Source organism: Patella vulgata, chromosome 7 (assembly GCF_932274485.2).
Source record: "Patella vulgata chromosome 7, xgPatVulg1.2, whole genome shotgun sequence".
NCBI lineage: Eukaryota > Metazoa > Mollusca > Gastropoda > Patellidae > Patella > Patella vulgata.
In genome coordinates this window covers 23943946-23963388 of record NC_065885.2, presented here as the reverse complement: position 1 = coordinate 23963388, position 19443 = coordinate 23943946, and the positions used below count along the sequence as shown (strand labels likewise).

The window sequence follows — 19443 nt, the reverse complement described above, 5'->3', positions numbered from 1 at the left end:
GAACGTATAATATCGATATTTATTCAGTGGCATTAACTATTAGCACATATTCATATTAATAATAATATTATTAGGCTTACTACTGGGTCATTAATCAGTTAATAGCAGGACCGGTGGGTTCAGGGTGATCTGGATTGGGTCGAAGATTGTAAGAGTAACAGTGGAATTTATATCGCCTATTCTCTAGACTTGATCAATCACACGTTCAAAGTAGGCCTACAGCCGGATAGTTAATCAGTAATCGTTAATATTTAAATCTCCATGACCAATTAGTACAATTACTGGATAAGGTCGTAGGTTCGTCTCCAGCACGGTAATCACGGCAAATGACTAGTTCATGGAAGTCAAGCCTACACAATTATAACAATATTTACCACATAGCTTATTAAATACAATAAACTCCCACGCGTGTTCTGGAAACAGTAGATCGTGAACTGGCAGACTACGAGAAAAACTAGTCCGGTAAATGGCACAAGACAATACTATGAGTTATATTCACCACGTGACGGAAACCAGTTCAATGCCGGGCCCAGTGACGTCAATGTACCTGGTGCACCGCATGTTGTATTAACATCTATGGAACATGTTCTGGGAAGTGAACAGGATATTGAATAATATATATGTTCATTATAAATTCCATTTCCTCCAGATCACCCCCAAAACAACAGATTGATGGAAGTAAACAAAATCAACACAAAGCATTATGTACCTATTGATAAACATACATCCGAATGCCAATTACGGTCACTGACTTAGTATATTGATACTGTAATCCCCTAGCACAGCGAGGCCCTTAACACAAACCAAATCAAACATCAATGCACATGATATCATTTCATTGAATATTACTCACATTTTATCTTAAAACCAATGAATTAATTAACTGAACGTTTTGATTGTGATATAATATCTATATAACTGTTTATTAAGATTTCTTATTATTTGTCCTTTGCTTTTTCTTTTTCCTTTTCTTTTTCCTTTTCTTTTTCTGGTTCTTTATCATCTGCTGATCGCACAACAAAAACGGGTACTGGTGAATGATGGACTACGAAATCGCTAACACTACCCATGAAAGTGCGCCTGATTTTCCCCAGCCCTCGGCAACCTACCACCACAAATTCAGCTTTTTCCTCTTCAACTCCTTGTATAATACCTTCGCCGGCTTTAGATGCTACTATACTCCTTACTCTACCAGTAACCTGTTGAAAAAAGCATGTAATATGAATAAGTTAAAATATAGTTGATAATATTATTTGACTGCAGCATTATTTTGAACATAGCGTCTGTGGCACAGAATCACATCGAAATTTGAATCAACATAGGGGAACGTGGAACGAAGAATAAACATTAAGTGTAGTTTAATGGTCGAGTGCGAGACATTAAAGTAGCTAAGTCTCTAACTCAATATCATCCAAAATCTTACACGTTGAAAATACGAATTATTTGTCAATTTAAATCAACATTGATGTTGTGATCTTACCAGGAAAAGGCAGGCTTCTGATATCCAATATTTAAGACAAAATAAACATTTTACCATTGGTACACGAATCGTGTACCATAGTGCGTTTAGTGCGTGGCCAGAAAGAACGAGGCTAGTAATATTCAACAGGAGAGCCTGCTTAATAGACTGGAATAACCAGTCGCTAGAAATTGCTATAGGGTTGAGACACATGCTGTATTTCGCTGGACATAACTGATTTGAAATTAGAGTAAAAAAGGAAACAATTGAATGTAAATCAGTTTATATACAATCAGATTACATTATTATATGCGTTTCGACCAATTTGGGTCAATTTCTAGGTCCCAAATATTAGCGATTTAGCTCCTTTAAGTAATATACTGATATTGCACGAGTGCTATATCTATATTACGCAATGTTTTGTACGGGATCATTAAACAACTTAAAATACAAACACTATCCAGCACGTGCATTTCAATGAAATACGTCCACTATTTCAACTAGTATAAATAATGGTACGCCAACATCAAAGGATGTCGCCACATCTACATTTTAACAAGAGTTATTCCCCGCTCTCCACTTAAGAGTTCCTGTTAGCTTCTGAACATAGCTCAAGTGATAGTGTGCAAATGTAATTGCACAATATATTGGAGCTTCGTCTTGTAAAAACGTATCTGTTTTATATTATATTTCAACAAATGATATTCCCTACACATTCGAGTTGAAGAAGATATAATTTTAACGAAATGGGGTAAAATACTTTTCTGCACCGACTGGGATACTCTACAATGCTATGTTTTGTGCTAGGCGGGCATTTTGCAAGACAGCGATGCCTCGGCCTGCTCTTATTTCAAATTCCAACTGTCAATGTGTATTCTACATACACACCCAGGGACCTCGGGTTTTTTGTCCCATCGGAACAACTATAGACGCTGCACCACTGACAAAAGGAGACCACGCCGAAATATAATTGTAGCGTCCTGGTGGGGTTGCTAAAATGAAAGTATAAATGAGTAGCATACATTTAAAATACGACTTAAAAATGATGACATGGTAACTTTAGAGACCAGCGAGAAAATAAATATCAGTAGTTTCACTGATTGGTTTGGGTCATTTGTAGGAATTAGTTAATAAACGTGTCTGGCAGTAATTAAAGATGAATATTCATTATGGTATTCACCAGCAGGTTAAACGATTGGTCGTGTATTGTTTATAAACTGGTATAAAAGATTGGTCTTGTATTGTTCATAAACTGGTATAAACGATTGGTCTTGTATTGTTTATAAACTGGTATAAAAGATTGGTCTTGTATTGTTCATAAACTGGTATAAACGATTGGTCTTGTTCAGAAACTGGTATAAACGATTGATCTGCCGTACATATTGGCAATGGCATGCCCGTAAAAGAACCCTTAATGAAATTTGGAATTAGAAATAAGAGTTTGGCCGTGGGACAGCTGTCTGGGCAAAGATTCCCTCATATCACAATTTAGGGAGTAAGCCCATCTTCATTACCCCGGTTGGTGCAGACCAATCCTAACTTGTGGCTGGAGAACGCGGTAGTCAACCATGACACTTTAGACTGAAGATTATAACCATATTACATACCTTATATGATTGAAGCAGCTCAGCGAAACCCGTTAATTCTTTCTGTATTCTAGCTTGTTCTGAATCTAATAGTGATTGTACAACTGTTCTATCAAACATATACACAGCTGTAAAATAGATAAAAAAAAAGTAAAACATCCTGTTCTGATAAACAATAAGACATAACATCTTACTATACTAGACCACTGTTCTATCAAACTATAAGATATAGAATATCGTACTATACTAGACCATTGTTCTGTCAAACTATAAGATAGATAACATCTTATACCAGATCATTGTTCTATCAAACTATAAGATTGATAACATCTTATTATACTAGAGTATTCACCATTGTTCTATCCAACAATAACATAGAAAACGTCGTACTATACCATCAAATTATAAGATATAGAACATCGTACACGTTCTACCAAACTATAAGATATAGAACATCGTACTATACTAGACCATTGTTCTACCAAACTATACGATATATAACATATTACTATACTAGACCATTTTTCTATCAAACTATAAGATATATAACATATTACTATACTAGACAAATGTTCTATCAAACTATAAGATATATAACATATTATTATACTAGACCATTGTTCTACTAAACTATAAGATATATAACATATTACTATACTAGACCATTGTTCTATCAAACTATAAGATATATAACATATTACTAAGTTAGAATGTACACCACTGTTCTATCAAGATGTAAAACAGATAGCATTGTTTCGTTGTACATGTACAACGTAAACCTGGTTCACAATCATAATAACTCTGTAGGTGTGGCGAGGATGTGTATCTTTTTTATGGTAGATGAAATGAAGTGGTGTTTAACGCCCTACCTTTCTGCGCCGACGCGGGATAACGAAGACAGGCATTCGCCATACAGAGTGCTTTGTGCTTCGAGGGAAATTTTACCCGAACAGCAGCGCTACTATACTCTTATATCGAATTCCAGCTGTCAAGAATTCTTGTTCGTGCCCGCTAATGTGTACATGGGACCTCGATTTTTCGTCCTACCCATACGACACGGTCCTTGTCAGGCCATGAATGAGGGAAAATCACGCTGGGAAATTTCAAAAACCTATCTCTTCCTCACTGAACCACCGTGGCTCCGTCTTTTCTGTGGATAGGACGTAAAACAAAAGTTACCTTAATGAGATTAAGACTAGATTTTGAATTTCCTTACATCCACGTAAAGAAGGGGAGCACAGACTTAAAAGATAGGGTTTTATCTAAAACAACTATGTCTATAAATACATAATTAACACGTTAAAATTGCAGCTGTTTAGTTTCTATCAGTATTTTAAAACATTCCGCCTTTTTGCGTTTTAATCACTTCTGTATATCAACCGTGTACACAATAGTGTATCTACTTCAGCTGTTTGTGTTTATCTTTCAGATACATATCATATATACATATCAATCTCTCCATATTTGTATTACAAAACTGACCTGGAAGTGGTATAAATCACAATAATTTACAATATAAGCCAAAACAATCGGATTGTCTCCCAATCTAGACTTGGGTTTATACATACCCGTTTAAAGTGCTAATAAACTGGGGGTTGGATAGCCGAATGGTTAACGCGTGCGCGATAGATCACTTGGTCTGTCAGAGTCAAGTGGTGTAGTTTCGATTCCCCGCTTGTACGTGACAAAGAGTAAGATCGCCTGCCCAACCTCGTGGGTTTTCTCCTGGTCCTCTGGTTTCTCCCACTGCTAAAAGCCTATTGAAATAAAAACTGAGCCATATGTTAGTCCCGAAATGGCATAGTTTGTGTCGAGTGGACGTTAAACCCCATTTCTCTCTCTCTCTCGTGCTAATAAACTGTTTACATATACTTACTGTTTTCCCACCTGGAAGCTTGTAGTAGATCACTCAATTCTGGTATATAGACTAAAATAACTTCATCTGTAGGTCTGTGTACTTGTTTTATATACCCTGAAATATTAAAACATTTGCTGTTTTTATCCCCTGATATAACAGATAACTCTCTAAATAAACAATATTTAGATTCATACTATCCGATATACAATACTATCGCCCACTTTAGATGCACTCTGATGTCATAAAGATTGCCCACTCTAAATGTTAGGTTAAACACTCTGAGTCTGATGTCATAAAGATCGCCCGATCTAAATGCTAGTATACACTGATATAATAAAAACACCCGCTCTAAATACTAGTTTTAATTCTATAACTACATGCAAATACAAGCAAATGTAAGCAAATATCATTGAATACAGTCATTGAACACAGCCACTGAATAACCTATGGTTGTATTGAATGGTTTGGACGCGTACTACTTTTGTTCAGAGTGACATCACTATCAGAATTACGTCAAAATGTATAGACGCCACCGCTAGGTAATAACAATTTTGGTAAAAAAAAAAAGTAAGAAAAAAGGTAGACTGGATAACCTGCTCTAATACGTCAGAGTCGCTCCTATACGTCACTCCTTTTCTGATTTGCATATTGAAGTAAGAATAGCGCAGTGACGGAGGAACGAGTCTGACGTCATTCTGTGTCTAGTCTAAGAAAAAAGGGAGGAACCTTAGACTGGATAACCTGCTCTAATACGTCAGACTCGCTCCTACGTCACTCCTTTTCTGAATTGTATAAAGAACTCAGAATAGCGCAGTGACGTGGGAACCAGCCTTACGTTATTAGAGCAGGTTATCCAGTCTAGGCGGAACCTATGATGAATTTTAACGTTATTGGTGATGATTTTTTTTTTTTTGTTTCTTTTTTTTTTGATAATCTGGAAAGTATCGTGTATTTTGAGATCTGTATGTAGTTATAGAATAAAAACAGAACTCAGTGACCATTGAATACCGCTCGGGTTATTCAATAGTTTAAGAGAGTGTGTCCCTGTCGCATTCCACTCGATCTCGATATCGCTCGAATACTTGCGCAGGGATACACTCTCTCTTGAACCATTGAATAACCCGAGTGGTATTCAATGGTCATTGAGTTCTATCTATACACCGATATAATAAGATCACCCACTCTAAAGGCTAGGTTGTACACTCTGATATGATAACCCACTCGAAATGCTAGTCTATACACCGATATAATACTCTAAATGCTAATTTATAAACACTCCGGTAGTATAAGATCACCCACTCTAAATGCTAGTTTATACACCTATATAATAAGATAACTCACTCTAAATGCTAGTTTACACACCGATATAAGATAACTCACTCTAAATGCTAATTTATACACACTGAAATTATAAGTAGGCCTATCGGTTTTATTCACCCTGGTGGTAACCCATGTCCGACATTAAGCCATTTTATAATTGACCGTCTTCACTGCCGAGGGAGAAAAGTAAGATGTTCAACCCCATTTCCTTTTTTTGTAAATGTAACAGCGTTCTATAATAAATACGCCGTATTTTTAAGCGTTTCTTGGATGGTTTACAAAAAAGTTTTTTTATTACTTCAAAGTGAATATGAACCAGAATGTCCCAGAATTAATGGTGTATTTACCAGGACTAATAAATAATGTGGTTAACAGTTTTAACTTATGGCATAATATACTCGCGTCTCCAAAAATAACTTTCACATTTAAACATCATTTCCTAGTTCAGTCCCCAGTTTTACAAAACATTCTCAAACTTAAAGATACATTATGGGAGATAAGATAACGAGATGGCAGTTCTCGCTATAATAGTTAAAAACTAGATAGTGTAAAGGTAATTTGCTGAAAATTTCAGTCAAATTGATCCACTATGAGCCGAGAAAGAAGCGGGTGAAAATTTGGCATAGTCTCGGTCATCATTACTAAAATCATTAATATAAACAGCTTAGTCTCGATTATCCACTTTTATTGATTTAATTATCAACGGCCGTTAGCGGCATATAGGAATCTAATCCAGCCAACATCGAAGGCTAGCCTTGACATCGAGAGTTTATTATGGTCTGGATAAGTTAATTAATGTCTAATTGATAATTTAGATAACATTTCAGGCCTAAAGAAAGACTTGTAATAAGCAGATTTTGCTCTTGTATAATGCATGTTTAAACATACATTATGCAAGAGCTAAATCTGCCTATTCCGGGTCTTTTCTTTAGGCCTGAAATGTTATATAAACTATTAATTAGACATTAATTAACTTATCCAAACAATAATCAACTCTGATGTCATCTTATATGTCGGATTACCACTGGATTTGAATCCGATCTGCTGCTTTACGCTCATTAATGATTAAATCCAAAAATGGATAATCGAGACTATGTTTTTTTATGGTACCGACTTTAGTAATGATGATCGAGGCTAGGCTTAAAATTCAAAAGCTAATATCTCGGTTCGGAGTTGAGCAATTTGACTGACATTTTCAACATAAGCTATTTACGTTATCTATTTTTTCATAACTATTATAGAGAGAACAGTCAACTCTTCATCTAATCGCCCACAATGCCCCTTTAAGTTAAGAATTTACTCAAACTTGTTCGCCTTATTGTAATTTACTCAAAATTGTTCGCCTTATTGTAATTTACTCAAAATTGTTCGCCTTATTTTAAAACATTTGTTGTTTTAATGTATCAAATACATCAAGGGGAAACTATGTGCAATTTTTTGTGTTTCTGGATCACATATATTTCTCATAAACAGTGATTGAAAGTTGAGTAAATTCTTAACTTAAGTTTGAGAATGCTTTGTGAAACCGGGGCAAGGTGTTTCTATTTGTCATCCATAACATTAAGTCCAACGTATAATCCCTATCCAGCTACAATTGGCATCGTATTACTTTCTAGAACACCTAGTGTCACTTCGTATTGATAAACTAGTACCGCGTAGCTAACCATTTTGCTGAACTTCTCTATTAACAGAATGTTGCTGAACTTAGCACTTTTTGAAATGGTTAACAGATACGTTTAAATATATAATAATGTTGTAAATAAAGCTGAGTCAGTTATAAGTTGTGTCGATATGAAAAGTAGATACAAAACAATTTCGAGTCGATTTAAAGTTTATCTTAATAGTTGAACGGAAATATAATATATATTCATCAAAGCAACGAATACTTTATCTATTTGACATACATGTTTTAAATGTGTTACTTGTGTTACTGTATAAAGGATAAGGGCGTCTGTGAATTATATCAGCGTTGATTGATGAAGAGATAGGCTGTATAGTAATCGTACAAGGTTCTTGGATCGGTTCCATGTGAACTGTGGTGGATTTTAGCCAACAATTCTATACACATTAAAGTACTTATTGTTATTCGTAATAGGTAAATTACTAAACATACTATATCTATTATATAAAGTAAAGAGAGAGTATGGCTCTCCGGTGTGACTACTCGGATGATACTACGGCCGAGGAATATCTATTGGCATCATTATCATGCTCGACATACACTATACATGAATATGCTGCAAATATTTGGGAATTCTAGAAAGGGTAAGACCACCCCGCCTGCGCAATATATTAATTCTTCGTAGCTAAATTCCATTCAAACACAGATTTTATGCCGTTTAGAATGTTTAAACATAGGTTGCGATTATTAGGAATTTATAATCTGCCGGAACAGAAATTCTATATGGTTGTGATTAATGAGCTTTTATGCCGGAATTGAAATTCTATATGATTTTGATTCATTGGCAATCTCATATATGCTAAAACCTGTAAAAGGTAGTTGGCAAACACAGAGGTAAATACTGGAACTAATTGTTATAAAACTCTACTATCTAATAAGGTTTTCATTAATCGAACAATCTAACACAATGTGGGAGAACAAATCCAAAACCCTTATTCTTACATATTATAGGTTTGGAAAACAGAGGTGGGCAAATCTGCGGATGTCAAATGAGAATTTAAAGATGGCTCTTCTCAAGAACTCTTTTCGTTATGGATCATAACGGTGCAAATAACTGCGGGAATCTGATTTTCAATAGAGTTCAGCCTTATTGACAAGGGCGACAACACTTAGGGACTCTGAATTTCATTAGTGTTTATCTTTATGGGTAGTCAAGCAATTCCTGGATGCGTAAACTAAACTGTGGAGCGATTACACGGTTTCGATGACAGGGACAACAACTCGGCTAATAAATGACATGGAACTATGAATTTCGATACGGGTTACTATATCTTTATTATACCTACCCATTAAATTCCTTCAAATTTGGGGGGGGGGGGTGGATGGCCGAATGGTTAGCACGTGCGTGCTGTATCATACGGTCTGTCATCGAGTCAACTGGCGGGTTTTCTATTCCGCGGTTGTACGTGACAAGGAGTAGGGTCGTCCGTCCAACCTCGTGGGTTTTCTAGGGGTCCTCCGGTTTCCTCCCACTGTTAAAGACCCTACGCGCAAGCGAATTATTGAAATAAAATTGAACCATGTGTTAGTCCCGATATGACCTAGTTTGTGTTGAGTGGACGTTAAACTCCAGTTCTCTCTCTCCCCTTCAAATTTGGAAAAATCTCCAAATCTCTGACCTGTACAACGATTAGAAGAACGATAACTGATAAGTAACTGAAGATCGCTGTTATTTTCTAATAATCTCATAGTCGGTAATATGACTGACCTAGAATTCCCAGTAATTCTGTCTTTAAAAAGCAAACTCGTACAACGAAAACAAGAAGTTGGGGGAGTGGGCGGTTAGGCGGATACCAAGAGAGGTGACAATTGCGAAATGAACGAATCAGATCGAGACTGTCGTCGATATTATTTGGTGTAAAGTATTTAATCTAAGACAAGAGGATTGATGAGAACATATCTAATAAATTATAATCTCTAGTAAAAACAACCTATATCAATATCGCCAGTAATCGGCAATAAAATAAAATCACCCAGTTGTGTCTCATGTTTTATTGACAGTTATTATAATATATGGTCTTATTGTATGCTTCCTAAACTCACCCAGCTGTGCCTCAGGTTTTATTGACAGTTATTTTAATATATGGTCTGTATGCTTTCTAATTTATAACACTGCTATTTTCACCATATGAAAATGAAATGGGGTTTAGCGTCCTACTGTTCTGCCCTGGCGGGGCTAATGTTGACGGGCGTACGCGATACAGTGTGCTATGAGGGACATTCTGCCCGGCCATCAGTGCTACAGTCTACTCTTAAAGCGAATCCCAACTGTCAAGGGTTCTTTTACGCCAATGTGTACATACGGAACCTGGGCTTTCCACCCCACCTGAACAACTAAACGCTGACCCCTGTCATGCCTTCCGCCCAGCACCACCGACAAGGGGTAACCACGCCAGAAAATACAATGAACTTTCTCGGCCAACACCGAGATCAAACACGTGACCTTCGGTTTAACGAGTCTTATTTACTGAACCATCCACGAGCCGTTATTATACGATTTATACACGTGAGATCAATAACTCGAGATATCAATATTGTAAACCTGTAAAAAAAGAAATAAATGAATCAGAAATAACTTCCTGATCAAAAGGTTAACACACATTTTATAAGTTATAAATAAGTAAGTGTATTTAATTAAAAGTATATGAGAATTTCGTTTCGGATTGCTATTTTGTTTGTTTAGGATTTTTTAGTGTAGTACAAGTCCGTAAACAAAACGAAACGAAATGGATATCTGATATTATTAAAGATGGCTGTGCATATGTTGTACATTATGATTTATTCATGCTTCACTAATGATTTAACACTTATATATATTTACTGTATATTTATCCGTTATCAAGTTACCTATTTTTTAATCAAACATTTGTTTAGTTGCTGGGTTATGATAAAACATACTTGTTTACAGATTATTTTTGATAAACAGACAATTTTTTCTCATGTGACATAGGCTTGGGAAAGGCGCAATTCGGCGTGTATTAGTAAATCACCGGGGAAAGTATGGTGTTTTTAAATATGGTTAAAATTATATTTTTCACGATAAAAGCATTTAAAAAATTTGAAACGTAATCAGGACATTAACATATCCTGTTTCAATCATTAGAACACGGGAATGGCTATGGGGTATCTTTTTAAAACGGTTAGAATTAAAAGGACCATCTACACTACTACAATAGATTGCATTTATTTATCGAAGAGTTTCTCCATATCTTTTTAAGTTCTCAATCTTCATAAGATGTTAATAACTACATTAACATAAGATGTGTGCTGAATAAACATACATAAACATAATATTCAGAAAATGTATACACAGACATAGGCTAGAACGTATACACATATATTATCTAGGCTACAGTTATTTACAGCCATAACAAAACATATAAAATAAATTTCTCAATTTCAAGAACTAACCGCCCTGTTAAAAACATTAATGTTATTTGCTAATTAATTAATGGGGATGTAATGAATTTTCAGCACGGGTGTGAACATGTTGACAATCTTTTGTCAGTATCTTTTATTTATTTTCTTTATGACTAAATTTGAATCCCAACTCCCGATTCTACACCATTATGAATATAAGGTATAATCTTGAATGTGAATAAAGGGGGTCAGGTGGAGTTATTAAATACACCCTGAAGTTATATGTTTATATTGTATTGTAGATTATTTGAATATTTCTCGCAACCCCCTTATCATAAATGGTGATTTACCATCATAATAAAGAGTAAGAGGTCTAGATTACAACTAAACATTGGGTCATATTCATGAAAACTTAAAGAGCACATATAATGAAAATATAAAAATTGTGTGTACTTTATTATATACACCTACATTATTTTAATTCATATCCATATTCACAATTAATTCAGACATCTTCACTCAAAATTGCAAATATACACCTCCGCCAAAAACGACTTTGCTAATATCGAAAACACACCCATTCCCATCAAACGCCAGTGACGGAATGCATATTAGAATACCGGTCTCTACAAGTTGGGCATAATGGGCCATAATTCAAGTTTGATCAATTTTAGTTAGATTTAATTATAACCTTCTCTGCATTATAGTTCATACGAATATACAAGATGAACCAAACTTTAGATTTAAACAACTTGTCGTGCTTTTTTTTTCACAGCTTAACATTGGCAAAAAAGCGATGCGGGACACTTTTGTTTTGCATATAGTGACTGTGACCGAAAAAGAAAACCATACCATAAGGCAGTTGAGATTAATATGCACGGCCATGTTGTAATAACTCATAGATATGACATGTAAAGGGTAAACTCTTATCAGTGAACACGGCGACATTTAAATGGTCAAATTATTTCGCTGATACCTTAGCAAATTAATATGTTACAACCCACTCTAGTTCCATGTTACTGCATTATCCAAATGAAATGAAATAGGGTTTAACGTCTTACTATTTTGCTCCAACTGGGATAATGAAGACGGGCATACAGAAATTTCGAAATCCAGCTGTCAAGTGTTCTTTTACAGGACCTCGGTTTTACATCCCATCCGAGCGATTACACGTTGTACCTTGCCAGGCCCTCCCTTGGCAAGGTTGAACCACGCCGGAAAAACCCCGATGAACTTTTCCAGCCATCAAGGGACCTCCAGGTTAGCGAGGCAACGTCTTACTCACTTAGTCACAGTGTCTCCCAAAAACACGGGCATCTACGACACGTCCCTAAAGCCTAAGTCAACCAGCCGTATGTGTTTTGACACGTATGGGACGTGGGGTTTGGTAGCTTGCAGACCAGCCGCAAGAAACCGGGAGAAAATTTGATATGTGCAGGGCCAAAAGTCTCTAGGGCCAGTCTGCGATCTCCTACGGTGCCGAACACACGAAAACGTGACGCATAAGTCTCACGCGCGGGTTTTCTATCCCCCTTCCCCCTAAACTTTCGGCAGTAGTCCGTATGGTGTGGGGGGGGGCGAATGGTTAACACGTGGCGTGGTTTCGAATCCCCGGTTGTCCGTGACAAGGAGTAGGGTCGCCTGTCCAACCTCGTGGGTTTTCTCCGGGTCCTCCGGTTTCCTCCCACTGCTAAAGACCCCTACGCGCAAGCGAATTATTGAAACAAAATTAAACCATATGTTAGTCCCGAAACGAACTAGTTTGTGTCGAGTGGACGTTAAACCCAATTTCTCTCTCTCGCTCTCGTATGGTGGGTTGTGAGGCAGGCTGTTGTTTTACTGAATTGCAAACTCTCATGTAACACCATTCTGCACATCAACCACACGCATTTAGTTTTTGAACGTTAATTAAGTACGATGTAACACTTGTCCATTAGTAATTTAATGTGTAGCACCTGTAACGGTAAACGCCTCTGAGCATGCCAAGTGTCTCTAGAGCTTCAGATTGGGTAGAAAAAAAAACGTAGCTCCGTTGTGAATCATTGTTGGTACTGCCTTTCTGGATTTAGTCCCATAACAAATTTCTGGAATAACACGCTGCTTTACTAAAACAATATGGAGTCTAATATCCTGTAATTTAAATTTATTTTACTCTCTTTTACGACGTTTAAACTTTTGTAGAATGTATGGATTTCTTTAAGTACTATGTTAAACCCAACAATCTTTAAAAACACGGTTTTAAAGGTGGCAAATCTTTAACTCAATATCATCCACAGTCTTCGACATTGCAAACACGACTTACTGGTCAATTTAAATCAACATTGATGTTGTTATCTTACCGTGAAAAGATGGGCTTCTGATATCCCATATTTAAGACAAAATGGAAATTTTAAAATTGGCACACGAATCGCGTACCAGAATACTTTCGAGTGACATTTGTAATGAAGCGACTCGATGAACGACGGTAAACATATCTAACAGAATACTACCGGTGTAGACTGGAGTAATCAGATCCCAAAGACTGCCATTCAATTTGGAATCTTCGCGTATTTCCAAATAATTGAGATTTAGCTCCTTTAAATAATATAGAATGATGCACCGTTATTACCCACAGAAAATGAACAGTCTCTCAAATCATAGTATCTCAAACTCTATTATGCCACGAAGCCCTTGCTTATGACACATCCAGGCAATTTTATTTAACAAAATTTAAAATATAATATAACCACGAGAAACGTGTACAGAGTGTATATTAAGCGTTTTATAACGACCTATTTACACACAAAATAAATTACATGAAATGAAACGAAGTTTTAACGTGGCACTTTTCTGCACCAACTGAGCCAGTATGTTACATAATACAATAAGCATGAGTGAATAAACCAAAATACCTATACAAATTGAAAGCGTAGCTAATTATATTTGTCGTAACTCTGACAATATGTACCTAAATGTGATGATTTCTTGTATTATTTGTCCTAAAAAAATTTCGATGCCAATTAGTATTCAAGTAGGAATGTATGATGCATAAGCGTACGGGGAGGGGGCGGTTAGTATTTGCCAGGAAAATTTTACAATTATACAATTTTATGGTCTCATCCCTGATGTTTGTGCCCGAAAAACGGAAATGCAGTGCCCGGATAATGGACAGTTCGCCGAATCGGAGAGGGGCGGGGGGGGGGGGGGTGTTGGGTTTTTATTGTTCGGTACTCCTGCATTGTATTAAAAGACGCATTAATTACATAATGATGCATTAACTAAATACTAAGTGACACGTAGTGGTGAGACTAATCAATGCTTTGTTTCTCGTACGCAGGATGAATTAACTGTGCATATGTTTAATATATATATATATATATTTACATATACTTACAATCTAGTGCGTTTTGAGCATGCTTACTCCCATCTATTGCCACAACAACTTTTCTTAAAGTTAAAGGTAGTTCACTGGTAGCCATATTGCCGTTTGTGTGTTATATTCCCTCGGAACGTGTTGATACACAGCGTACACGATATCGACTGCTTTCTTTATTACGTAGAGCTCGTATTAACCTCCAATCTGTACACACTCTATGCTGTATTCACTCTCTAGGCAGAGTTTACCACTTACGATTATTATTAGTCTGCCCGACTTGACGAAAGTCGTGCTCTACATTTATATACAACTGACTAGAGAAAAGAGGAAACATCTAGATGAATCCAGGCTGTTGTAACTTATACCTTACATTCTTTTTTCTCTTTGTATGAATCTCAATAATAGTTCATTGTTCTGTTAATCCGATAAGGTCAAAAGTCAAGTGCATAGGATAATGCTTACTTTGTATGCGTGTTTATCAGCGTGTTGTTGATAGTTGAAATGCAGCAGGTTACATGTAATAATGCTTACATTAAAGGGAAATTAGTTTTTTGGGGTTATTCATCGATTGGTTAAAACATTTTGTTTTTATTTGATGTAATTCGACTATACAGTCACCTTCAAATTAGATTGAATGCACATTCAATCAAGTCAGCCCAATTCAATACTATATTTTTTTTTATCGATCAATGTGATTAAACTGCTTTAAACAAATTTGGCGATCATTATTGATCGGCCCAATATTCAGACATGAAACTCTCCAATCTGTTTCACAGAGGTATTGCGAAGGCCTTCTTCTTCACAGAGGTATTGCAAAGGCCTTCTTACCTCTGTATAAGATGGGTGGGGGTATATGGCCGAATGGTTAGCATGTGCGTGCTGTATCATAAGGTCTGTCATTGAGTCAACTGGTGGTTTCGATTCTCCGGTTGCACGTGACAAGAAGTAGGGTCGCCTGTCCAACCTCGTGGGTTTTCTCCGGGACCTCCGGTTTCCTCCCACTGGTAAAGGCCCCTACGCGCAAGCGAATTATTGAAATAAAGTTGAACCATGTGTTAGTCCCGAAATGACCTAGATTGCGTCGAACGGACGCAAACTATCAAACTATGGAAAACTGCATAATGATGTTACACCCAACGTAAGCTAGTAAGCATGAAAATGTAAAAAAGAATATGAGAATATTTGGAATCGTTTCAACAGATGTTACCAGTTTTCTCTTCATGTAAAGAAACGAACGGATCATAAAAAATTCAATGTGCATGTTGAACTAAAATTTAATAAATGCCCTGTTTCATTCTACTAGAACGAACTGTTCAATATCTTTTATTGAATGTTATTTATATACGCAGTATTAGCTGAAATTGGGTCAACTACATAACAACATTTTACACACAGAGTTTATGTCGCAGTCTGTTTTACGTGTTATTTATAACTATAAAGATTTTGTTTACGAGGATTATTGTGCGTGTTAAAAAAAAGAAATAACATGTTTACCTCAAGCAACAGAATTTGTAAATATCTAAGGATGATCCGACATAAAATGAAATGGGGTTTACCGTCAACTTTTCTTCACCCACTGGGCTAATGACGACGGGCGTACGCCATGCAGTGTGCTGGGTCGAGGGGGCGTACAGCTACGGTCTACTCTTATATGGTAATCGTATTCCAACTTTCCAGGGATATTTTACATGCACCGAAATGTGTACAAAGGACCTCGGTTTTCCGTCCCATCCGAAAAACTGTTCGTTTTCCCAGGTCCTCCGTCCTTCACCACTGAAAAGGGACTAACATAGTGTTGATATACAATGTTTCGGACAAATTCGCTTCTTTAGGTAAAATAGTGCTTGCCTAAAATAAAGCATAATAATAGCGAATGTCGACTTTCAAAACGCAAGTATATCGTAACTCACATAATAGTAATTCAATAGTTGTCTCCCTTTAAGACAACATCTACCTGGTTCGATTGAAGCTTCCACATGCATACGACACCTCTGGATTTTCATACATCACATTCATACAATAAAACATTTCGTAAGCTAAGAAATGATAAGTCTGATTCCGCTTCCAGAGCAAACCCAACCCACGCAAACACACCGTAAACTCACAAAACACCTATAACAGAACAGAAAGCAAATCGGTCTAGAAACGCACAAAATTTATTCCGTGCTATAAATTACTCTTCTTCCCAAATTAATCGAATTTCAAAATCAAGAGTGCAAAACCGTTGACAATTACAAAATAGTTTACATTCAGCTCATCGTAAAAATGGTGTGGTCTGTTCATCAAATAATTTTCAAATATTCCTGATGTAAGCGTGGGCCATCTGCGGAGATAGCTTACTGAATTCTACCAACAGATTAGTTCATTAAACTTGTAGATCTGATTATCTATCAATTACTATAATCTTATTGTTGGGCAAACGTTGTGTTACCATGTTTTCGGTGCATTGTGGGTTGATAGAAGCCACCAAGGTAAACTTTCAGGTAACCCGTGACGACACATGTAAGACTATATAGATAGAAATATTTTCCGTTTTAGTTATCATTGTGATCCTTGCCTTCTGATTTAAAGTTTAACAAACAACTAGTCCTGTTAAAAAATCAAGTAAGTATAAATATTGTTTATTATGAAGTGTTTTAAAACTGTTTAAGTTTAAACACTACTTTCTATCTGAAGTTTTTAAGGTGTCTCGTTGAATCAGAACCCGTATTCGATCTTGGAATATATATTTTAAACCCATAATTTGTTAAAGGTGTTTGCTCTGGTCGTTCATTGGTTATAACATAGGCCTAATAAGCGTATGTTTTAGAAGCAGGAATTGATATAATATAATATAAATGTAGCCGATATATTTTAAAAGTCCCGCAACGTATTCTTGAACCTGTTTTAAGATATTTAATATTTTACGAAGGCAGCACGATGCTAATCGATGGTTGGATTATTTCCTACTATCGCCGAAGTGTAAAATTATATTTTAAAAAGCATTTCGTCATTAATCTTGTTGTATAACAGATGGAAGAAAGGTTCTATATTATCATTTAATAAATAAATCTTATCTTATCTTCTGTCAGAGTCATCTTTCCCCTCGCCATAGGTAGTCGAGCGTATATTAACGAATACAAATATTTTGCAGTTAAAAATGAAACCCGCATGTTTATTAAAGGTATCATTTATCACGGTCTGACCTCAACAAAGTAAAGATGTCAATAACAGAGATACGCTAAATAATCAATATAATATAGTAGGTAAAGGTTTCTAGCAGCTTTGGGTTTTTTTATGAAAAAAAGAAAAAAAAGCTTCATTAGTGTCTGTCTTATTTTTTTGTGGGTATTAGGGGTGGGGGTGGGGGTATTACGACTTGTTCACCTGTAACAATAATACATCACCCTTTCCTCCTTTTTTCCAGAATGTCTGAGAAGAAAGCCATCATCAAAAACGCAGATATGTCTGAAGAAATGCAACAAGATGCCATAGATGCCTCGTCACAAGCTTTGGAGAAATTTAACGTAGAAAAAGATATAGCTGCCTTCATCAAGAAAGAATTCGACAAAAAATACAACCCCACATGGCACTGCATCGTTGGTCGTAACTTTGGATCCTATGTTACCCACGAAACAAAGCACTTTATCTATTTTTACCTGGGACAAGTTGCAATTTTGTTATTCCGTTCTGGTTAAGAATAACATGTGGATGAAAACAAAACAGTAGAAACAATAACAACGGATTGTGAAAAGTATTTTGCAACGAGTTCAAGATGGACGTGCGGATTGGTTCAAACGCTGCACGTTAAGACATTTTAACAAAACTACTCGAATTTATCAAATCTGTAACATAAACTATTTATTAACCAACGTTAAATGTTATATGTATTGGTGTAATTTGATGTCAAAATATGAAAATTAATAAAAATTCTTTAATAGTAAAGATTTTGAATGTAGTATTTGTTAGAAAGGGTCAGGGGTTTATCAAGGGTTCTCTATTGTAATTATAACTGTTCACACTATGAATTTATAACATTAAGGATTAGTGTGAGCATGGAAATGTAAAAGGGAATATCAGAATATTCGGAAACGTTTCAAACGATGTTATCAGTTTTCTCTTCATGTAACGAAATTCACCATATCAAAATTTTAGGTGTAGTGTGCACGTTTAACTGAAATTTAATAAATGCCCCCGAATGCCCGGCTTCATTCTATACTAGAATGAACTTTTCAATATCTTTTGAAAAACTTAATTATACACGCAGTATTAGCTAAAACTGGATCAGCTACTCAAGAAATAACATAACAACATTTTACATACAGAGTTTATGTCGTAATGTGTTTTACGTGTTACTTATAGCTAGCTGTAAATGTGGGTTTTTTTTAGAGGATTATTGTGCGTGTTATAAAGTAGAACTGGCAACATGTTTACCGCAAGCAACACAATTGTAAATATCAAAGAAGGGGTGATCCGACAAAAAGTACAATGGTAGCTAACTTCAGGACTAACATATTGCATACCTTTATTTTAATAAATAGCTTATGGGCTGTTGTCTTTGACAGTGGGGTGAAGCGGGAGAACATGGAGAAAGGCTTATCTTTGCAGATCTTATCCTTGCCCACCAGTGAATATTCGCTAGGCCTCTACAATCACTGAGACGAATGACATCGGTGGGGGTTAATAAGTTCGCAATATTAACTTTTTTCCTTCTGCAAATTAAATTCTAAAACATTATTTGAAGTATTAGAGAAAATAAACAAGGTGTTTGAGGTATATCTGAATAACAGATATTTCCTATTTAGTGTAAATGAGTATATAAAAAGGGTAAAAGGCATCATTCTG

At 36.0% G+C, this 19443-nt stretch overlaps 1 protein-coding gene across 1 annotated transcript; it reads right to left on the bottom strand.

Moving 5' to 3' along the window:
* On the bottom strand, positions 1-14951 carry LOC126828479 (uncharacterized). The gene is made up of 4 exons (XM_050558223.1): positions 14638-14951; positions 4922-5017; positions 3067-3173; positions 1-1199 (listed from the first exon to the last, which is right to left on the bottom strand). Exons 1-4 carry the CDS (start codon positions 14720-14722, stop codon positions 939-941), a joined length of 549 nt encoding a protein of 182 aa, XP_050414180.1. The 5' UTR covers positions 14723-14951; the 3' UTR covers positions 1-938.
* Positions 14952-19443: the final 4492 nt, after the last annotated feature.

Excerpts from the sequence above, each read along its gene's own strand:
- LOC126828479 (XM_050558223.1), bottom strand. The coding sequence starts at position 14,722 with ATGGCTACCAGTGAACTACCTTTAACTTTAAGAAAAGTTGTTGTGGCA. Across the intron at positions 5,018-14,637 it reads TGCTCAAAACGCACTAGATT|GGTATATAAAACAAGTACAC; the intron begins GTAAGTATATGT and ends TTAATATTTCAG. Across the intron at positions 3,174-4,921 it reads AGCTTCCAGGTGGGAAAACA|CTGTGTATATGTTTGATAGA; the intron begins GTAAGTATATGT and ends TCTATTTTACAG.